We start from the raw sequence: 19,602 nt of genomic DNA, 5'->3' as shown, positions 1-19,602 counted from the left end.
TAGCAGTTCACCTCTATTACAGTAACACTTTGAAATTCTGTTTTAATCTGGTATCTTGAAACAATTTTTAATAACAACTTGCCATGTAGTCCTTTTTGTTGCCAATAAACATCAGCAGAACCACTTCAATCACTTACTTAATGAACACAGCATAGATGTACTGGAGTAGTGATAGCAACAAGTAGGAGGCAAATTGAAAGTGGCTTGTAGGTGTTTTTAGTAATCTTTTTTTATAATCATTGGTGAAGTCCAGGAAGACATGAAAGTTCAAACTCTGCCAGCCTTTAAGAGACAGTTTATGTTAGAACAACGACAGGCAAATAGTAGTAAGACTGTAGCATTCTTCCACTTCTCACTTCATGATACTTAGCTTTTTTCGTTTCCACTGTTTAATCCCAGAAGGCACAGATTGGTTCAGTTTCCTGTAGGGTTTCTTTTTCCAGGCTTCCCTTTCGCACATACCTTGTAGTCATTTATTTTTAATTTTGTGAGCATGTAACAACAAACACTAAGCTGTTTGAAAAAGTGCTAAGTGTAATACTTGCTTGCACAGAGGTTTCTGCTGTCCATGTTAATGCGTTCATCTGTATTAGCCTGGAAGTCAACTCTTGAAGTGTTTCCTGATAGATCAAAGGAGCACATGTGTTTGTAGGTTTTTCGTTAAGGTTTGAATGGTTTGATAGCTTTGTCCTGTTGGTATGAAATAACCTTTTAATTATTTGGAGAAGGATTTGGTTTGTAGTCAGGTGTGACGTACTGTGAATCCATCTTTCAAGAAATATTTAAGTTGTCTTAATTATATATCTGCATATGTATGTATATACTTAAAAGAATGCTAAATCTCAAGGGAATTTTTATATGTCTCCTGGACTTTGAATCTCCTCTTTACATCCAACTCAGCAATTTCGGTTTGTCTTAGAATCCTGAGATAAAAACTGTCTTAAAATCTAGTGAAACCTTAGTGTTTCATGTAATTGTTTGTTTTCAGGAGCAGAGACATAGCATAAAGCTGCAAACATTTGGAAACTTTAAAATTTACTGAGAGAAATGCCATCATTACCTTTGTGTAGCTATATCTACTCCTCTTTTAATCTGGAGAACTCCTGTGAACAGAAATGTCACTGGAAATTGGAATATTTTTTCATACTTCTACTTTCTTGTCACTTTGGATACAAGTTCTTTTAATGGGCAAGTGCATCAAAATTTCTAACCATTCATTTTCCAAATTTCTTTTCCTGTCTGCAGCTGGGACCATACTTGGACATTTTTGGACACCAGTGTATATTTGCATGTCAGACACTTAAGAATATAAACCCATTTCCTCTGACTGTGTAAAGTGAGCTGTTTGCTTATTTGTTTTTTGCAAAATGGCCTTTTAAATACATCTCATAACTTGCAGAGTAGGTCTAATTGTATTCTTTGCATTCTGCATATAAAACATTTGGTGGTAATGTGGCAAAACTGCTTCATAAAGACCTAGTTTGTAAGACTTGTCTGCTAATTGCTTATTTTTGTGAGCTTTCTTTTTCAACACAGTTGGAGATTTGTCAAATGAACTTGTAAGGCATTTTCTGATTGAATGTACTCAGAAGGGGGTACGCTTGAAAGGATGCTCGAATGAACCATATTTTGGTAAGTACTGTGCATCACAGGGACAGAGAAAATGGAAGCAGTTGGCATTTGCCAGTGCTGACTTGGATGGAATACAAATGAGAGACTGCTTTGTTTGAATCCTGATGACTTCTGTAGGAGCCCATTCCAGGGTTCCAGGAGCCTTGTACACATTTACCTTAAGCAGGTATGCAGGGCACTCTAGCACAGATGTACAGGACCAAGCTTCAAACAATCAAGCTTGTCTACTAATACCAATGTTGCTGCAGAAAGCTGAACTAGATCACTCTTATAATCCTAATTGATTTAGGACCTTCTGTCCTGTGTTATATTTATGCTGCATATAAGGTGGCTAAAAATTACACCAGAGTGAGACATTCGCAAAGTACATTATGCTTTGTAAGCCTACCTAATATAATATGATGGAAGTGCAATACCTGTAATGGCAAACAGCCAAAGACCTACCTAGCTGTTCGCTCATTTGCTTTCCACTGATTTGCAGTAGGAGGGGAAAATAGGATGAGAAAGCTTATGAGTTGAGATGAAAACAGGGAGATGCTAACCAGTTACAGGGCAAAAGAAACTCGGGGAAAACTGTTTCAATATTTTTCCAATTAAAATCAATATTCAGGTAGTCAGATGTTGAGGGATACATTCAGTGCAGGTATCTGGGTTTGCAAGCTGGAAGTGCAAACTGCAGATTGATCTATGGGTGTCCCAGGCAAGAGGCTATGACCTGCTGACCCTTTGCATAACAAAGGACCCGGGGACCTGTGTGGCCAGGTGACCAGACACTCAAGAGACGCAGCAGCAGCCAACAGCCCCCAGACTTTCCTGCCCTTAGACTGTAAGGGTATCCCTCCTCAGAGGCACCCAGTTTGTGCTGTTATTTTGCTTTTAAGTTGTTGCATCAAAATTCAATTATTTTAAGGATCTGGACATCTGAGACTCTGCTAAGGGAAACCAGGGGTTGAGCTAGTGAGGAAATGTCTGACTGTAAGTGTGGGGTATGTAGCTGTGAAGGGGCTTTGAGTACCAGCTCAGGTGATACAAGAGTGACTGCCAGAGTGGCTCCTGGATGGTCAGACAGGGAAGTTTCCTTAACATGAGAAACAAAGTATTAAGTAACACTTTTTCTTCCCCTTTTCCAAGCTCAATTTCACTGCTTCCTTCCAGACTCCTCACATATGGTCATTACAGAACAGTTCCTCTGCTGCTTCATCCCTCTCCCTGTTTTTCCTTCCTGGGATGTGGGCTTTCCCCATAGGCTGCCATCCTGTGGGGAAAAAAATCTGTTTCAGCATGTGCTCTCTGTCAACCACAGAAAAAGTCTCATCTATTCCATTGCGAGGTCCTCCAGAGGGTGGGGATGGAAACTTGGATACCCAGAGCATCTCCTTCTCCTCCTCTGTCCATGGCATTCCCTCTGCTGTGTCTCACCAAACCTTTTTTCTATAGGTGCCCTGCAGTGGGTCTGCTGGAACGGGTTGTGTTTGGCATGAAAAGCCCCTGGACTCTACCCAGAGGTCATCCTGCCGCCCTCCCACCCTCTGTTACAGGCCTTGTCACATACATCAAATACACCTGTGAAAGGGTCATCTACCATAAAATTAACAGATGTAAAATGAAAGTCATATTTAAAATAAAGGTGGATTGAAGTTTATCAGTGTTTGGCATGAGACGTATCTTAAATTAGAATTTTTAGTCCGTTCCTACCTCAATCTTGAAGTACCTGTTTAGGCACTTATGCAACCCTACTAGTCATTTACTTTGAACATCTCCTAGTTTTTCAATGTGTACATCCTGTGCTGGTTTGAAAATAAACCACAGTGAGAGGTGAACCCCACACAAATACCTTGAGAGCAGGTCAGAGTTACAATTTAATAAAAAAGATTACAGTAAATGCAACGATACAGAAAAACTGGCTTAAACCCACAAAGTCAAGAGTACAGCCTTGCACCTTGTTGGTCTGGGTGATGGTTGCAGTCTGATTAAGCAGTGGTGATGATTGCAGTCTTGTTGAAAGTGGTGGTCCTGTGGAATTCTGGTCTTCCTCTGGGTCTGTTGAGCAATGGTAGTGCTGTCCCAAGTCCCCAAAACCCCAGATTATATACAGTCAGGTTCAGGTGGTACCTCCCTCAGGATGGGGAGTTTCACAATGGAATGATGTAATACTCTTGAGTCATTGCAGTTGTCCATTCTTGCTAGGGCCATTGAGTCCAGGGTGGCCTCCAAGCAGAGATGACCCCCTCAGGATGGGTATAGTTACCATGGCCAAGTTAATTGTGAAGACCAGGAAACATTGCCTTGCAGGGTTTGCCTGTTTTCCCTTATCTAACACCCAGCTTGCAGTCTGAGGGGTTGGGTGTGCACTGGGCAGCTGTTGCAAATGACCCACCATTAACAGTTCATCAAGAATTATGTAGATGGAAATAGAGTACATAACTTGGTTACACCCCACATTGTCACCCAGGACACAGCCTCAAAACTGCTTTACAAAGTAGTTGAACAGGCACTGTTGCACATGTTTATGGGTAAGACAGTGAAAGACTAACAGTATCAATCAGTTTTTGCATTTCTGTAAGACACTTGTAGAATTGGGTCATCTTTCCATTTCAAAGAAATTTTTGATGGACTGTAAAAATGAGGTTTGTTATGGTTGAACTGAGATTTTTCTCCAGCACATGGTTAGAACGTTTGCTGCTTGTTAGTAAATGGGATCGAAGGATGGCTTTTTGTACAGATTGATGAATACTATGCCTTCCTCTCACTCCTTATAGTCTCACATGCTAATATCAAAGATAACTAATGTTGAATTACTTCAGTTAAGCCAAGACCAAATTGCAAGAGTGACTTTGAATAGAAAAGAAGAATCATTTAATAGAGAATGCTACATACATCATTGCTGCATTGAATAGAAGAGGTTTTACCTGGACCATCTTTTATACTTTTAGAAGTACAAAATAGAGATGCATGTAGACAGAACACTAGCTGATGAAGACTAGGTGGCTAAGAGGTAGAACTTGCTCTTTTTTACCTCATCATATAGCACAAGCGACCTCTTGTGCTCTTACCACCTTTCTAAGATTTTACTACATTTGATGTAGCAGAAGTTAAGAGCGTTGGAAAGAATTTACTGACTTCTATATGCTATTGATTTTGTCATTTTTGTGCTTTCTCCATTTGAAGCACAGACATTTAGGTTAGGATCTAAGCAGTGTATTTAAGAGGGAAAGGAAGCATATGATTGTGATTAATGAGTTCAAGATGATCTTGGCTTAGGTCCCAAGAGATTTTTAAAGGGAAGCAGAAGGGGCCCTTACTCTAACTTGAGAGCAAACATAACTTATGCGTTCTTGTTGTCCATGAAGTTAACTGTGCATGTCTTGTTACTTTTCTGACCACAGGGAGTTTAACAGCTCTGGTGTACCAGCATTCCATCACTCCACTGGCGTTGCCCTGCAAGCTCCTCATCCCAGACAGAGGTATGCTTGTTGAAGTACAGAAGAGATACTCCCAGCCAAGTTTTGCTTCAAAGTGTCAGTGTCTGAAGACAGGTGAATGTGTCACAAGTTGAGATCTAAGCAAAAATGCACCAAGGAGGAAGCTGTGTTGTAAAAGATATTCTTCAGTATTGGTGATGACCATTATCCAAAGTGTGGTTCTGAGCGTGCTGGTACCGTGATATTCCAGTCATAAACATATATGCATCATGGAAATACATGCAGTAATTTACCATGTAGGAAGACAAATGTACTTCTCAGACGTGACATTTTGCCAGTGTATGGTTAGGTTTAACCACTCATTCAGGTCTGGATAGCAAAAGGACAAGTAGATAGAGAGCAGATAGTGCCCTGAGTGCAGCACTGGCAGGAAGAATGTAGCAACTTGCACAGGTTCAAATTTGTGTAAGTAAATTATCAGAAAGTCTTATGTTGCTTCATGGGATTATGATTCTAATTTTGCTTATACTGATTTCATAAACCACTCTAAGACAAAAACAAAATGCTCATGCTTGTCCAGTAATTAAGTTGCCTGATATTCTCCCACATTAAGTTAACCCCAGACACATTATTGCAATATTAAATGTTCTTGTGGTTTTTGAATGACCCCTTTAAACTTTTGTTACAAATGGTATGTTAATGTACAAAAATAGCATTTGATTTATGTGAATACATTAATGAAACTATTTTAGCACAAAAATATGCTGTGGTAGATGTGACAAAAGATCTCATGCATCTATATGGCAAAGCAGTATGGAGGTGGGCTTGTTCTCTTTATCCCCCTCACTGAAGATGGAAAACTTACTCTGTTCCTCCAGAGGTGCAGGACTAAAGCATTTGCCTTGTCTTGAATAAACATACCACAGTGAAATTTTATTTTGGATTTATTAATCTGATTTGATCATGCATTTTAAGATGATCTTCTGTGGTTAATGACAGGATACAGTGCCTGAAGTATTTAAAATGTTTATATAACTGTAATTCTAGACATGTGAATAGTGTCAAAAACTGTATTATGGCTCTCTTCCTCATTTGATTATACTCAAAGACGGCATACCTCATGCTAAATGCAGCAGTAAGTGAGACCTTTTTACATGCATTTATATACCTGAAATAACATGCTGGGGGACAGTTTTCTTACTACTTTTAACAAACAATTGGGAGGGAAACGTTCTACTGCTGTCTTAATGGTTTAGATGGGTTTTTTCAGCTTAAGAAGAAAATTATGTTGCCATCCTCTGAATCAAAATCATGGCAACACAAAGTCTTTCTGTATAAATCAGTGTAAGTTATAAAAATCAAATGAGATCATTAAAATCACACTATTTAAATTTTTTTCAGGTTGTAGTGAGGGAATGTAGCTATAAGTATTGTCTTAATGTGTCATCATGTGAGTCCCTGCAGCATATGCCTATGTTATGTCTTTTATTGTCAGGAAATAAAGGTTAAGCATCCTGCTTGTGGTGCTTGAGGCAAAAAAACCTGATGCAGCACAAAGCCTACATAAATGATTATAATTGCAAATAAAAGGTTGTTTCATGTTTCTGGCCAAGATTTGTCCAGTAGATGAGATCACAGTTACAAATGCTAAGCTCATACTTGACTGTGGACTTTGATTTGTTGATTCAAGTCCATACAAGACATGGACAGTGTTTTCTGTTTGCAGATCCCTTGGAGGAGATAGCAGAAACTTCTCCACAAACTGCTGCAAACTCAGCTGCGGAGCTTCTCAAGCAGGGTGCAGGTCTGTTAAACTTTTAACCTTGTATTTGACTGTTACCAAAGTTTGCATTTTACAGGTTGGGAGAAGCTGAAGCTTAGACTGGATTGAAGGATATGTAAAGGTAGCAGTTAAATTTAGAGCACTGGGTAGGAAGTGTAAAGGGCACTGTGAGGATATGTACCGTGTTCTTTCTGTTTTCTGCAACCAGTTCCTAAGTTCTACAACCCTGTATTTGGTTTCCAGTCATGTGTCTTATGAGAATATGAGGTATACATAGGTTTCTTCAAGTGTGGCAATTTTTAAGCAGGATATTGCTTTCATAACTGATAAACTTTGAGAGGATATTTTCAACCTGTGGTTGCAAAGGTTCAAGAACTATGTGTGAGGTCTGCAAAAGCCAACTAAGGAAGGTGTTCAGTTAGGGTTAAGTTCTCATCATAGGGGTTAACAATACCACTGCAAAATGCTTGCTGTTGCATCAATCTGAAAAAAAAGAACAATTCCCTGTACTTCACTTGGTGCTGCATGTTACTAGGAAATGTCATGTGTCTTTTCCATTGGATGTTTCTATGGATTCTTGTGTGTAATGCAGCACCATTTCTGGCAAGTTGACTTGTGTTACCACAAGCTTATTTGATGTGACAGAAGAACCATGACCAGAGTACCTCCAAATGATATGATGCTATGCATTGTTACCATCTGTATGGCTCTCAAACGTGGGGTGTTGGCAACAGCTGTGTAGAGGTGTGTTCTGCTTCTTATTTGCTTTGTTAGTGTGCAGCTGATCCAGAGAGCTAGTTAAACAGCCTCTCTGAAAAAGTGTGGTGGCATCCTAACTCACTGTATTGGACAATGCTGTGAGTATTCCTGCATAATCTTAAGGTTGTCCTTAGAAGAAATGCAGCCACTGTGTTACTCTGCTGTACAGTGGGCATGTCCAGGGGAACCTGCCCATGCTCTCCCATGGTCCTTGGTTTTCAGGTTGCTATGAATTCTCCCCAGAAGTCACCCAATTAGTGCCGTTAGAGCACAGGAATACACTACCTTTGCCACTTTCTTTCGAGTTTAGCCTACCACTGGATCCACAAGTGAGTGTTGTGGTGAAGCATGCCTTTCTAAGAATGCTGCCTCATTGCCCTCATGCATTTTAGAGCACTTCTGAAGGGGCAGTTGTCTGGCCAGCTCTGGAGAGAGTGTTGCTCCTTGCTTGTGCAGCAGTCTGCTTCAACTTTAAATGTGAAGCACCATTTTGAGTGCTCTAATTGAGCGCTCTAATTGAGCAGGCATGTGTGGCTGAGGCAATGGCAAACCTTTGGGAGGCTGTGCTGCGAGTGAGCATGTGCTGGCTCACTGGTTGGTGTTTGTTGTGGCCAACAGGGAAAAAAACGAGAATAACTTTTTGTAGCACTTTACTTCTAGAAAAGCCATCAAAAGGGGCATGTGTTGTCTTTCAAGAAATGTTGGTTTCTCCTTGCTCGGACAATGCTTTTCATAAAAAAAGAAGTAGTTCTTCAGCTGGGGCAGTAGTCAGGTAACTCTACATGAGATCTGTCATATTATGGATCATTAGGGTACTTAGTACTTTTGGTTTTAACCTGTTTTGTTGTTTTTGTTGTTTTTAAACAAGGATTTTAGAACCCAAATAGATAAATTAGCTATGAGAGGTTCTCAGAGGTTTTTTTTTTTTTTTTTTTTTGCCTTGATACATCAGGGGTCCCTTTCCATTCACAGAAGCGTTCAAATTGTGGAATTCAACACTGAAGTGCAGACTCAAAACATGTAAACTGAGTCCTTTCAAAGAAACTTTAAAGCAGAAACACTTTGTCCCTGCCCTTCTTTACCCACACTTTTCTCACTGCACAAGCAAAAAATGATGTGTTTTCCTAGAAGGATTATTTTTTATAGCTGCCTGAAAAACCTAATGAGCATTTCCAGTTTCTATCTAAGTGCTGAAGCTGACTAGAAATCCTTTGCTTCTTAGACACTGACAGTTGAAGACTAGAAACCATACAAATAAGAGGCTTTTCCCTAGTAGAATTCACCTTGCTTTATTAACTTTCCTGTTCAGCAACAAAATTTTCTGCCCAAATAAATTGCAGTTCTTAACTTCTCTTTACACTGATACAGTCAAGAAACTAAGCATTCTGAACAAAGGACATTCCCAGTCTAAAAGCAGCATTGTTAAGCTGTTGCTGGTGGCACAGACGTGCTCCAAAATGTCACCTGTGAAAGATGAGAGCAGCAACATTGCAGGGCAGCTGCACTGAACGAAAGGTCTTCCTTTTGTTCTAGGTTGGAGTATGGTTTCTCTGGGATTACTGTTATTGATACCTTGTCAGACCATGCATGATGTTCCTAAATGAGAAATCTTTCAGTGTTTCTCATTACCTTTCCTCTCCTTTTTATGCTGATATGTTTTCACTTTGCAACACTTTGGTAAAAGGTTTCATTTATTATTTTTTGTGCTACAGAAGCAATCTACTGTATTTGGTAACTGGTGTTTGAACTATTACTTTGAGGGCAATCTAGATAAAATGCTTGGAAATTTCATTTAGAAACAAAACCTGAAAACAGTCTGTTGACAGCAATGCACTGTGTGGCAGAAGAGGAAGGGACTCTGATTTGTGTGCCTATGAAAGAAGGGAAGCTTCCTGTTCTGGGAAAGACTCACAGGATAGTGAAGAGCTTTAGATCTGTACCAACCATACGCAGTAATGAGGTGAGAAGAAGAGAGCTTATGGTTTGGAATGTTCATAACAGTTTTGGGTTTCTACTCGTCATCTTAAATCCCTCTGTGCATGAATTGTGATTGAGTCAAGCAAAAGTTATTGAAACTTTCACAGCAATGCACAAATACATTTTTGAAATTTTACACTTGGCAAATCAAATAAATGAAATTTCAGGATCCCTTCTTTCACTGATGGACTCCAGAGCTTGAAGTTACTGGGCTGATCATTATGCTGGAATCAAACTTAGGCTTACGCAGTTTTTAACTGTTGGTTGTTTTGAGCTAGCCAGTGTCTAGCTCTATAATTTTATGTAAATAGTCATAGGAGAAAGCTTAAGACAGATTACAGAATAGCCATATAAAAAGAGAAACTGTTATATTTAATTTAATCTTTGCTTTCATAGTAACGTTGGCAAGCCAAACGAAACTGCTAAACAAATGAAATATAACCATGGTAGTTTGTATGTGTCAACTGACAGAGTTGTAAATTTTGTCCTGGATACCTACACAAATGTTTTTACCAACACAAAATCTCTTGGTACTAGTGTTTAGCTACGGATGTGCATAATCCTTCTTGCTTGTTCTTAAATTTGTTTGTAAATTTGACTTTATACCACAGTCCCATAGTAAGCATGTGAGTGATTCTGTTAATACTATATAATAATAATAATAGTTTATACTGTAGATGGCACTGTACTTTGTAGTATTTTACAGTAGTACAGAACTACTATGTAAAGTTATATAATATTAATACATATTTTCCTAGTGCTCGCTGCAGATTGATATGAAACCATGTAAAAAGTAACTGGTAGCCTTAGAAACCAATGATTATCTATTTTATAGAGATATTTCAGAAGTTGCTAATATCTCTAGAAGAGGAATAGTACTTTTAGAAGTAAGTGCATGCTGAAATAAAGAAAAGGCCTAAAAATATATGTAGTAATTTTCATCAGTGTGGAAATTGTTTTATTTGCCCTGAAATCATTAAATATACAGAACACTACGGAATGAATGAGAAATGAGCTTTTCAATAACCCTCAGTTCTTTTTGGTGTGAAAACATTCTTATCGTGCCAGTCAAGTGAATTGTTTTCTTTGAATATAGTTCAAATACCATTTGAAACTGTAGAACATGTGAATGTATGCTGCAAATGTGTATTTTCTTACTGGCTGATGTATTTGAACTTTAAAGCAAAATATCCCCATTCTTTCCTCTCTGGAATACCTTTGCTCCAGTACTACCTACAAGTGTACTCTCTAGTGCTGTCTTGTATTTATTTAAATTTCAGGGTATCTATGGGTAATAGATAAATATAGTCATTGGCTTTGATATAAAGGTATTAAAACCAAAGGGAGAGCAAAAGGCCTGTGACCTCTCAAAGTCTTACCTCTCTTCCATTACAGCTTGTAACGTTTGGTACCTGAATTCAGTGGAGATGGAGTCCCTCACAGGCTACCAGGCAGTACAGAAAGCCTTGAGCATGACCCTGATGCAAGATCCTTCTCCTGTCTCAACCGTTGTCCATTTCAAGGTGTCTGCTCAGGGAATCACACTGACGGATAATCAAAGAAAGTAAGCAAAAGAAGGATGGGACGAGAATATCTGTCCCTGTCCCTATCAAGTGTTGGCCACTGTTGATTTGACGTTCCTAGTTACATTTTGCAATCTCTGTCTCAGAGGATACTAGGATTATAGGAATGATGGTGACTGTGTAAGATGGCTGCAGTACAGGAAAATATATCTTTTAAACTGTGGGCTTTATTTACACATGGCATATTTTAACTCTGGAAGGTCACTTTGATATGACATTTTTTATTGTTATTTCTTATAAAAAGGGAAAGTAATGGCTTTGCTAGCATTTGATATTGTGCCTGTTCAGTGAAATAATTTATCTTCATGATGTCTTTCACCAGTATCACTGAACAGAGCTGACTTAAGCAGATGATGTGTATCTCCAGGATCTGAAACAGTGTTTTGGATAGCCTATAAAAAACTATGATAAAAAGTCAATTTATACTTTGTTCTAGGTGCTAGTTAGGCTACTACAAACTCTTTCAATTACAAAAATGACAATAACAAAGGAAGGACAACAGGAATTTATCGTAGGTTAAAAAAGAAGAAGTGCCAGACTTCTTAATTCCATGGGGTTTACAATGATTTGTAGCAGATCACAGAACCTTTAATTGTAATGCCTAGGAGTGTGAATATTTTGAAACATAGTATGATCAAATTATTCACAGGTTCCACGAAGTTTTCTCTCCCACTAAAATAGTAACTAAATGGCCAGTTTTTAGAAAAAATACATTTCATGCTCCTAGTCCTTTTTCTTAGCTTGAGAGTCAGTTTTCCTTTGTTTCAAAAACTTGATGTTAGTATTTTAAATACGTATTTATTTGGTTGGAGCAGTTCAGGTGGCTTTCAAAGTCACTCAGAGCAAAGGGAATATATTGTCTTTATTAAATTAAGACTAAATAGAGTTTATTTTTCAGATTTGTTTATTGTTTATAATTCTAAGCATCTTAACTGTTTCTGAAATTTGTTCTATTTCTTCCTATCCAGACTCTTTTTCCGGAGACATTATTCAGTCAATACTGTTATTTTCTGTGCTTTGGATCCACAGGACAGAAAGTAAGTATGACAAGTAGTATTTTTAATATGTTATTTGTATTGTTGATCTACCAAAAAAACCCAGCAAACAAACCAAAACTAACATAGGTTTCATTTTTATTTCTCCATTCTATGTTTTTTTACTGCTTTGTTAATGGACAAGATGGATGAAAGATGGCCTTTCTGCAAAGTAAGTGGAGTCTCTTTTAACTGAATGTTATAGGAATATTATTAAAGTGATCAGTTTCTTGGTGTTATAAATCACTTTTGTTTGAAATGTGGAAGGGAAAGCATGCTGTTCAGAGACTAAAGTCTCTCAGCCCTCTGTAATTAGACTTTGGTTACTTCATTTACACCTTTGCAAGTTGGGGCCTAATTATGTAATCGGTGGTGGTGGGATGTCTGGAGCCAGCACTAGCATGGTTTGTTTAGATTGCAGGTCTGTGATTTGACTGTGGTTTCAAAAGTTAGAGCTATTTGCCTCTCAGTTTTGTGTTCCACCTGTCCAGCAAGACTTAACACAAACTTTTCTCACTTAGACTGATAGCTTTAAAAAAATCCCTCCCTCGCTACATAGATGAAAACACTCCTGGTAATATTAGTGTGTGGCATAAATTCATTGTTACCTGTGGATTGCAAAGTGTTTTCTGTTGGAGGCAAACGTTGTCATCCGTTAATCCAAAGAAGTAACTTAAAACAGAGAGGCTCAGCATTTGTGTTTCTGGAAAGGAACACAAATAGATGGCTTAAATCCTTTTTCCAATACTCTGTCCACCAAGGTGTGTGGCCCTCAAAAACCTCTCTTTGGGCAGTCCCTGACACACCACACTACGAGCCCCCCAAAGTAGGTAAGAGAACAGCAGTATTGAATCAGATTAAATACGTCCACAGGCTCAGCAGCATGTCTCTGACAGCAAAACAGCACACGATGCCATATAAACAGAGTAGAAGGAAGGGGTCAGTCTCCTTTCCTGATTCTTTTCTGAGCTGGCTGGTCCATCTGGACCACTGTGTTTAGCAGTCACATGGAACCTTGTCCATCAGAACAGAGAAGTCTGCTTTGTGTGCTTGGTTTCTGCAGTATCTTTTCTGTTTTATGAAATGAGGCAATGCCTATCTGTCAGTTCTCTTGACATACTGTGATTGCTGCCCTTGCAGAGTGTTTGGGTTCATTGCCAGGAAGCAAGGCAGTGCCACAGACAACGTATGCCACCTCTTTGCAGAACATGATCCAGAACAACCTGCCAGTGCCATTGTGAACTTTGTATCAAAGGTCATGATTGGATCCCAGAAGAAGATCTGATGCCTTTCCATCCTTGATTCAGAGCTCATCGCTGACTTCACCAAAGGAAATCACTGTGAAAGGGAGAAAGGCTATTCAGTAACAATTATCTGAATATTGTCATTCCCAATAAGGAAAGCAGAGGATGATCTGTGTATTGTGCTTGTGAGAGCTCAGGCTTTTATTTCAGGATGCTTCACAAATGTTTTTATATCAGAGGACAAAACAAAAGAAGCTGGGTGCCACCCAAACCCACGTAGCCGTTACCTGAATGAAGCATAAATGAAGAACGTTTCTCCTGATGGGTTTCTAATATATCTTCACATGCTGTTTCTCATAATTTATTGGAGCAGAAATACTTAATAGATTGCGCTACTTTTTTGTTCAGAAAATGTTTTGTAAAATCTCCACAAAGGCACTTGCCATGGTTGCAGCAATTGTAGTTGTAGGCCTTGCAAACATGTTTTTAGGAGAATGATCATCTGAGGAAGACTACTTGCTCTTCCTTATGTCTTTGTGATCAGTGATGAGAACTGAATGGAGAAAGGGGAAGATGTATGTGAAAAGAAGGTTTGTGCAAGTTGATTTCTGGTAAGAAAGGAGTGGCAGTGTGGAATATTCAGGAAGATTGCTCTGTATTTAGTGTTAAGAAGGCTGAGCTGTTTTAGTTTGAAAGTTTTTCAGTAGAGCAGAAGTGGCAGAACAAAAGTGTGAAAATCTGTTCTGTAGCTAGGGGTTTTTTGTATTTTTTTTTAATACAGAGAAGTAAGCAGGGAAGATTAAGCATTTTAGTAATTACAGGATGAAAATGAGGGAAAAGCAAAGATGAAAATTGTATATTTATGCATTTTTACCTGTGAGAGATTGTGTAGTGGATCCCAGCTCTTGGTGTGCCATAGAGATAATTCTTAAACTAGACCATTGTTGAGCTTTGCCTCCTTAGCACTATTTTGTGTAAGTGAATGTGTGTGTAGCCTGTGCCTTGCTGGAGACAATAGTCTGGTATTTTGTCTTTTGTCTTACAGTGACAAGGCACTTCCCATTTTCTGCCTCTGCAATACTGTTTTATTCCCCTACATAATAGGTAATTATATTTATGGATTCTTTTACCCCATTGTTTTGCTGGAGTTTTGAGGATTTTTTAACTTTTTTTTTTTAACCTGTAGGAACTATATTTGATTTGTTATTCCTCGAGTTAGGGAATTTGAAAGTGAATGTAATTTATCTTGTTACTCTGTCCCATTTCTTGAGAGCATTTATGTCATGATTTCTACATCCGTCACACTTGTACATATCTCTTTACCTTTCTTAACACATTGATATTTGAAATGCATAAGGAAATGCTGCTTAGCTTTACAGAAAATTGATGCAGTAGGTTACAGTGGAAGCCTGCACAAGGAGAGTAAGCCACTGAGATCTACTGTGTAGCTCCCATTCACTCAAAAAGAGCAGTACTAGACCCCCTGTATGAGAACTGATGGTTATAATACAACTTTAGTGTGGCAAGTGCTGAAAAATTTCATTGCTTCTATTTCTTTCATGTGTGGCTGTCAACATTATATTAACAACCTGAGGAATAAAATAGCATGCTGTATTTTGCATGTTGATACATGAGCCACTTTACCCACTTGTAGATTTTAATCCTTTTATCCACCAATTTGAACTACATTTGTCCTGTATAAAATAGGGAGGATTTTTAACAGCTCTCTTTGTATTTCCTGAAGTATTAGGACCATGTTAAAACCTTATTCAGTGACCATAGCTGAAGTGTTACCAAATTATTTGTGTAACTATCAATTTTGTGTAAATAACTTTATGCTTTTTAAAAGGAAGGTGATGAGGAAGAGAGAGAGGAAATTACTGAATTTTAATGTATTTGGATGAGAAAGTGGTTTATTAGTAGGAGTGGGTGTTGGGTATCTGTAGAAGGGTGGAGCAATCCAAAGTGCGGTAGCTACCATTGAAGCAACAAAGGCAAGTACTTCTGATTTGTGATATATAATTCTGTTCTTTTGGCACAGAGGTATATTACTTACTATTGTTTATGTACCATCCAAAAAAAGATTGCAGTTCTTACTTCTCAGAGCTTTACTCCTTTTATAAAATATGAGAACAAGTTTTCTTTTAAGATTCTTTTGGTGTACAAAGATTCCAGTTGCCTAATCTCATCACCCAGTGGAAGCCCAGAGAATTTCTTCAGCTGACATCTCAAGTAGACTTGAGTCTCAATTAGATGTTAATCTGGTGTGTTGTGAGCATTGAAATGCGGAGGAATTTTTTACTATATTTTTCCACTTCTGTAGATAATAAATTTTAGTGTGTTTTCCTAGACAACTGTGTTGGCCTTTGGGCTGAAAATAAAATGTCTTTTTTTTCCTGTGTATTGTCATTTCCATTTAGGACCTTATTTTTTATTCCTTGTGCTTTCTCAAGGTCTGCTGAAATCAAAAGCATGAGGGATTGCATGCTGACACTCCTGGTGATATTTTCTGGGAGTTTAGCTCTACTTGCTAAGTGGGAAAAAAGAAGTTACCCTGTTTCTAAGGGAGATTTTCTATTTTGCATTCCTTTGGATGGTATATTGCCACGGGCATTTGCTTTTTAATGAATTAAAAATGCACAAAGCAAGATAGTTCAGTATGTACCATTATGTAGTCTGTGTAGAAAAATATTAATGAAACTTATATGTTCATGGCAAATACAAGACTAATCTTTATATAGCACTTTCTTTCAAGATTTCTGGTAGATGTGTATATGCAGTTTCATAACTAATGGCAGCAAATTGACACATATATTTAGCCAGACTCCTATTAATGTGGTTAGTAAATATACTGTTATAATCATACAGTGTTAAACTACAGAAATGATAAAAGCCATGTTTTTAATTAAATGGTTTCACTGTATCCAATATTTAATGTTTCTTTCTTGATTTTTCTTACTAGTGAAAATTTTCACTTTTTTCTTGAAACTGTAAAGAAGCATCTAAAGGTCTTCAGTCTATAAATTCTTTGTATAGTCATTTTCTCTGCTCTTCAGATACCACCTCTTTCAAATTATGATAAAACTACAAATGTGAAAATCCACCACACAATTGTCACAGGGCAGTCTGTTCTGAATGAAAGTTACCATCTGGCATTTGAAATCAGCTAATAAGCAAAGCCTTCTTCATGAATTAAGAATAATTTGGGTGCTGGGGTTCAGTTTTAAGAAACATTTGAGATTTCTTTCAAGGACTTCACATGAGCCTGTGTTAGTGGTTCAAGTCATTTAAAGCATATGATTTTCCTAGTTAATTTGTGGTTATAATGGTATAAAAGTATCTATTGCCTGCATTGCATAATTCAGTGTAAGAAAGAGGAATATGATATCTTCTTCTGAGATATTGTACCCATCTAACTGTGCCTCCACAGCGCTTACAGGAAAACCTTTCAAGCTTTTTAAGGAAAACCTTCCAGAGGGCATGAGAAATTTAACCCCTGGCTGAAATAGGTACAAAATCAGTGCGTCAGACACACAGTGAAGGTTGAGTTATATACATGCTTTATCAGGATTATTTCCAAGACTGATAAACTCTGGTGTGTCATGCAGATGCCTTTTTTATGAGGCATATGCTGGCAGGAATTTTTCATTCATTATGCTTGACTGTCATTCATCACTACAGGCCATTGTGAGGTTTATGCGTGGGTGTAAAGTGACAGTTATTCATGAAAAGTATTCATCTTTTATTAGAATGAGTTATAATGTGAAACAGATGACAAGGATGCAATAGTAAAATGGATCTTCTGTGTCAAGAGTCCAGTCTCTCCTGTTAAACCCTTGTCCTTGAACCTGGATTCCATTGTGTACATGGGCTGCTCTTGGGTACATTTCAAGGCTGCTCTGGAGTCTCTTTGCTCCAGTGGAAGAAAATCTGCTTTCAGTATTCATCCTAGAGATATTCACAACTAGTTTATATGCAGTATTTATATGCCAGTATTCTCTTAGTTTGAATAACTGTTCTCTCTTTGAGATATTCATAGCAAGAGATCTGCTCCCCCTTGTGTCCCTCAGTCTTCTTTTGGCAAGGCTAAACAAGTCAGCTCTTGGCCTTTATGTGTTTTTGTCTTTGAAAGGCTGTTTTTTGTCAGTTACATAATTTCTTTGGAGAGACCTTTAAGTATACAGCCAGACTCTTTAAAAAGGGGGCAGAAGCTGCTGCCTTGTAATTTTTAAAACATTTATATTAGAAAACCTTGGAACAAGAAAACTTGGCTCACCAGATAGGCAGAGTAAATCCCTCATCTGCTTCTGCTGTTGATACCTAGCATCAAGTAGTGTAAACTGTATCAGGCAGTGTGGACAAAGGAAATTACAAGGGCAAATAGCTAAAGAAGTTCTTAAAAACCAAAGTCAGAAACAGGAAGCTTTCAGGAGACTTAGCAGATCTGGCAAACTACCAAGAGGGCAAAGGGGAGCCTTTTAGAGTATTAAAGGATCTTGCTGAATAACTGAGAAGGGATTTGCATTACGTGTCACTACAAGGGATATCAAACTGGAACTGTTCCCTTCCTTTGAAGACATTTAGTATCTCATAAAGTACAAGTGTTTGAACCAATGTTAATGTTTTAATATTTGCAGAATCACAGGGTGGTTGAGGGTGGAAGGGAGCTAAGGAAATCATCTAGTCCAACTCTGTTTTTAAAGAGGGACCTCTAGAACCATTTGCCCAAACAGCTTGAATTCACCAGGGGTAGAACTTCCACAGTCTCCTTGGTCAATCTCTGGTAGTTTTTAGTCACCCTCACAGTGTTTCCTGATATTCAGAGGTAACCTCCTGAGTTTCAGTTTGTGAAAATCACCTCTTGTCCTGTTATGGGGCACCACTGGAAAGAGCCTGGCACCCTCCTTGTATTTATACACATTGATGAGCTCCCCCTGAGCCTTCTTTGCCAGGCTGCACAGCTTCCTCAGCCTTAGTTTTGTGTCATTGACAAACTCACTGAGGATACACTCTGCCTGATCATCCACCCAGATCATCGATTACCATGTTATAAAGGACTGGACCCAATATGGAGCCCTGGGGTAGACCACTAGTTGCTGGCCTCCAGCTAAACTTTGCACTGCTCATCAGCACTGTCAATGCCCACCTATGCAGGCAGTTTTCAATCCACTTAATTGTCTGCTCATCTAGCCCCTACATCAACAGCTTGTCTATGAGAGTGTTATCCAAGACAGCATCAAAGGCCATACTGAAGTCCAGGAAGAAAATGTCTACCATTTTCCCTTGAGCCAAGACAGTCATTTCATCACAGAAGGTTGATCAACGATGACTTCCCCTTAATGAAGCCATGCTGACTCCATGGAAGTGGTCTGAGGGCTGAAGCACCTCCCCTATGAAGACAGGCTGAGGGAGTTTGGATTGTTTAGCCTAATGAAATGAAGGCTCCAGGGAGACCACAGCCTTCCAGTACTTAAGGCCTGCAGCAAAGATGAGGAGGGACTCTTTATCAGGCAGTGTAGTGATAGATGATGGGTAGAGGAGTAATGGTTTTAAACAGAAAGAGGGTAAGTTTAGAAGAGGAAGTCTGTAAGTTAGGGTGGTGAGGCACTGGAACAGGCTGCGCGGAGAGCTGTGGACGCCCCATCCTTGGAAATGTTCAAGGCCAGGTTGGATTGGGCTTTGAGCAACCTTATCTGGTGGAAGGTCTTCCTGCCCTTGCAAAGATCTTTAAGATCCTTTCCAACACAAACCATTCTATGATCTATGATTCTGTGACCTACAAACAGCTGGTGCTTTGCCTTGTGAAGATTTCTTGTCTAGGTACACAAGTTTGGCAGTGTTTTATGGCAGGTGTTCAAGGTTGCAACTAACCACTGGTCCCTTTCCAATAAGATAAGTGTTTACGAATGGATTCACCTGAAATTTCTGCATGACCTTTTAAAAAATTAAGTCTTTAAAATCATTAAAGTACATTTTCATAATTGTAAAACTCTTCTAATGTCTTTGGTAGATTTATTTGAAGAGTTATTTAAAAAGCAGAATTAGCTTTTTATGTAACAATGACTTATTTTCTGTTACATACTGTCCTCAAATTTTGTTTTAAATATCTACAACTGTTCATATCCAGTCTTACTAAATCTGACTTTTGGATTTTTCGCTGTTGCCACC

The 19,602-nt window shown here is 38.5% G+C and overlaps 1 protein-coding gene across 15 annotated transcripts in view; it reads left to right on the top strand.

Moving 5' to 3' along the window:
* The window catches only part of TNS3 (tensin 3), a 229,842-nt gene extending 213,478 nt beyond the window's left edge, over positions 1-16,364 (top strand). For 13 of the 15 annotated variants that reach the window (XM_048296709.1, XM_048296677.1, XM_048296688.1 and 10 more), the window contains 7 exons: positions 1,537-1,632; positions 5,019-5,096; positions 6,781-6,858; positions 10,969-11,137; positions 12,125-12,193; positions 12,336-12,362; positions 13,331-16,364. In XM_048296709.1, the coding sequence (XP_048152666.1) occupies positions 1,537-1,632; positions 5,019-5,096; positions 6,781-6,858; positions 10,969-11,137; positions 12,125-12,193; positions 12,336-12,362; positions 13,331-13,475 (662 nt within the window). In that variant the 3' untranslated portion in view covers positions 13,476-16,364. The other 2 variants (XM_048296756.1, XM_048296783.1) reach the window with 2 other exon arrangements.
* The last annotated feature ends 3,238 nt before the right edge of the window (positions 16,365-19,602 follow it).

This window comes from Corvus hawaiiensis, chromosome 1, assembly GCF_020740725.1.
Source record: "Corvus hawaiiensis isolate bCorHaw1 chromosome 1, bCorHaw1.pri.cur, whole genome shotgun sequence".
Taxonomy (NCBI): Eukaryota; Metazoa; Chordata; class Aves; order Passeriformes; family Corvidae; genus Corvus; species Corvus hawaiiensis.
Note: the sequence above shows the minus strand (reverse complement) of the source record. Positions and strands in the feature narration are given on the sequence as shown.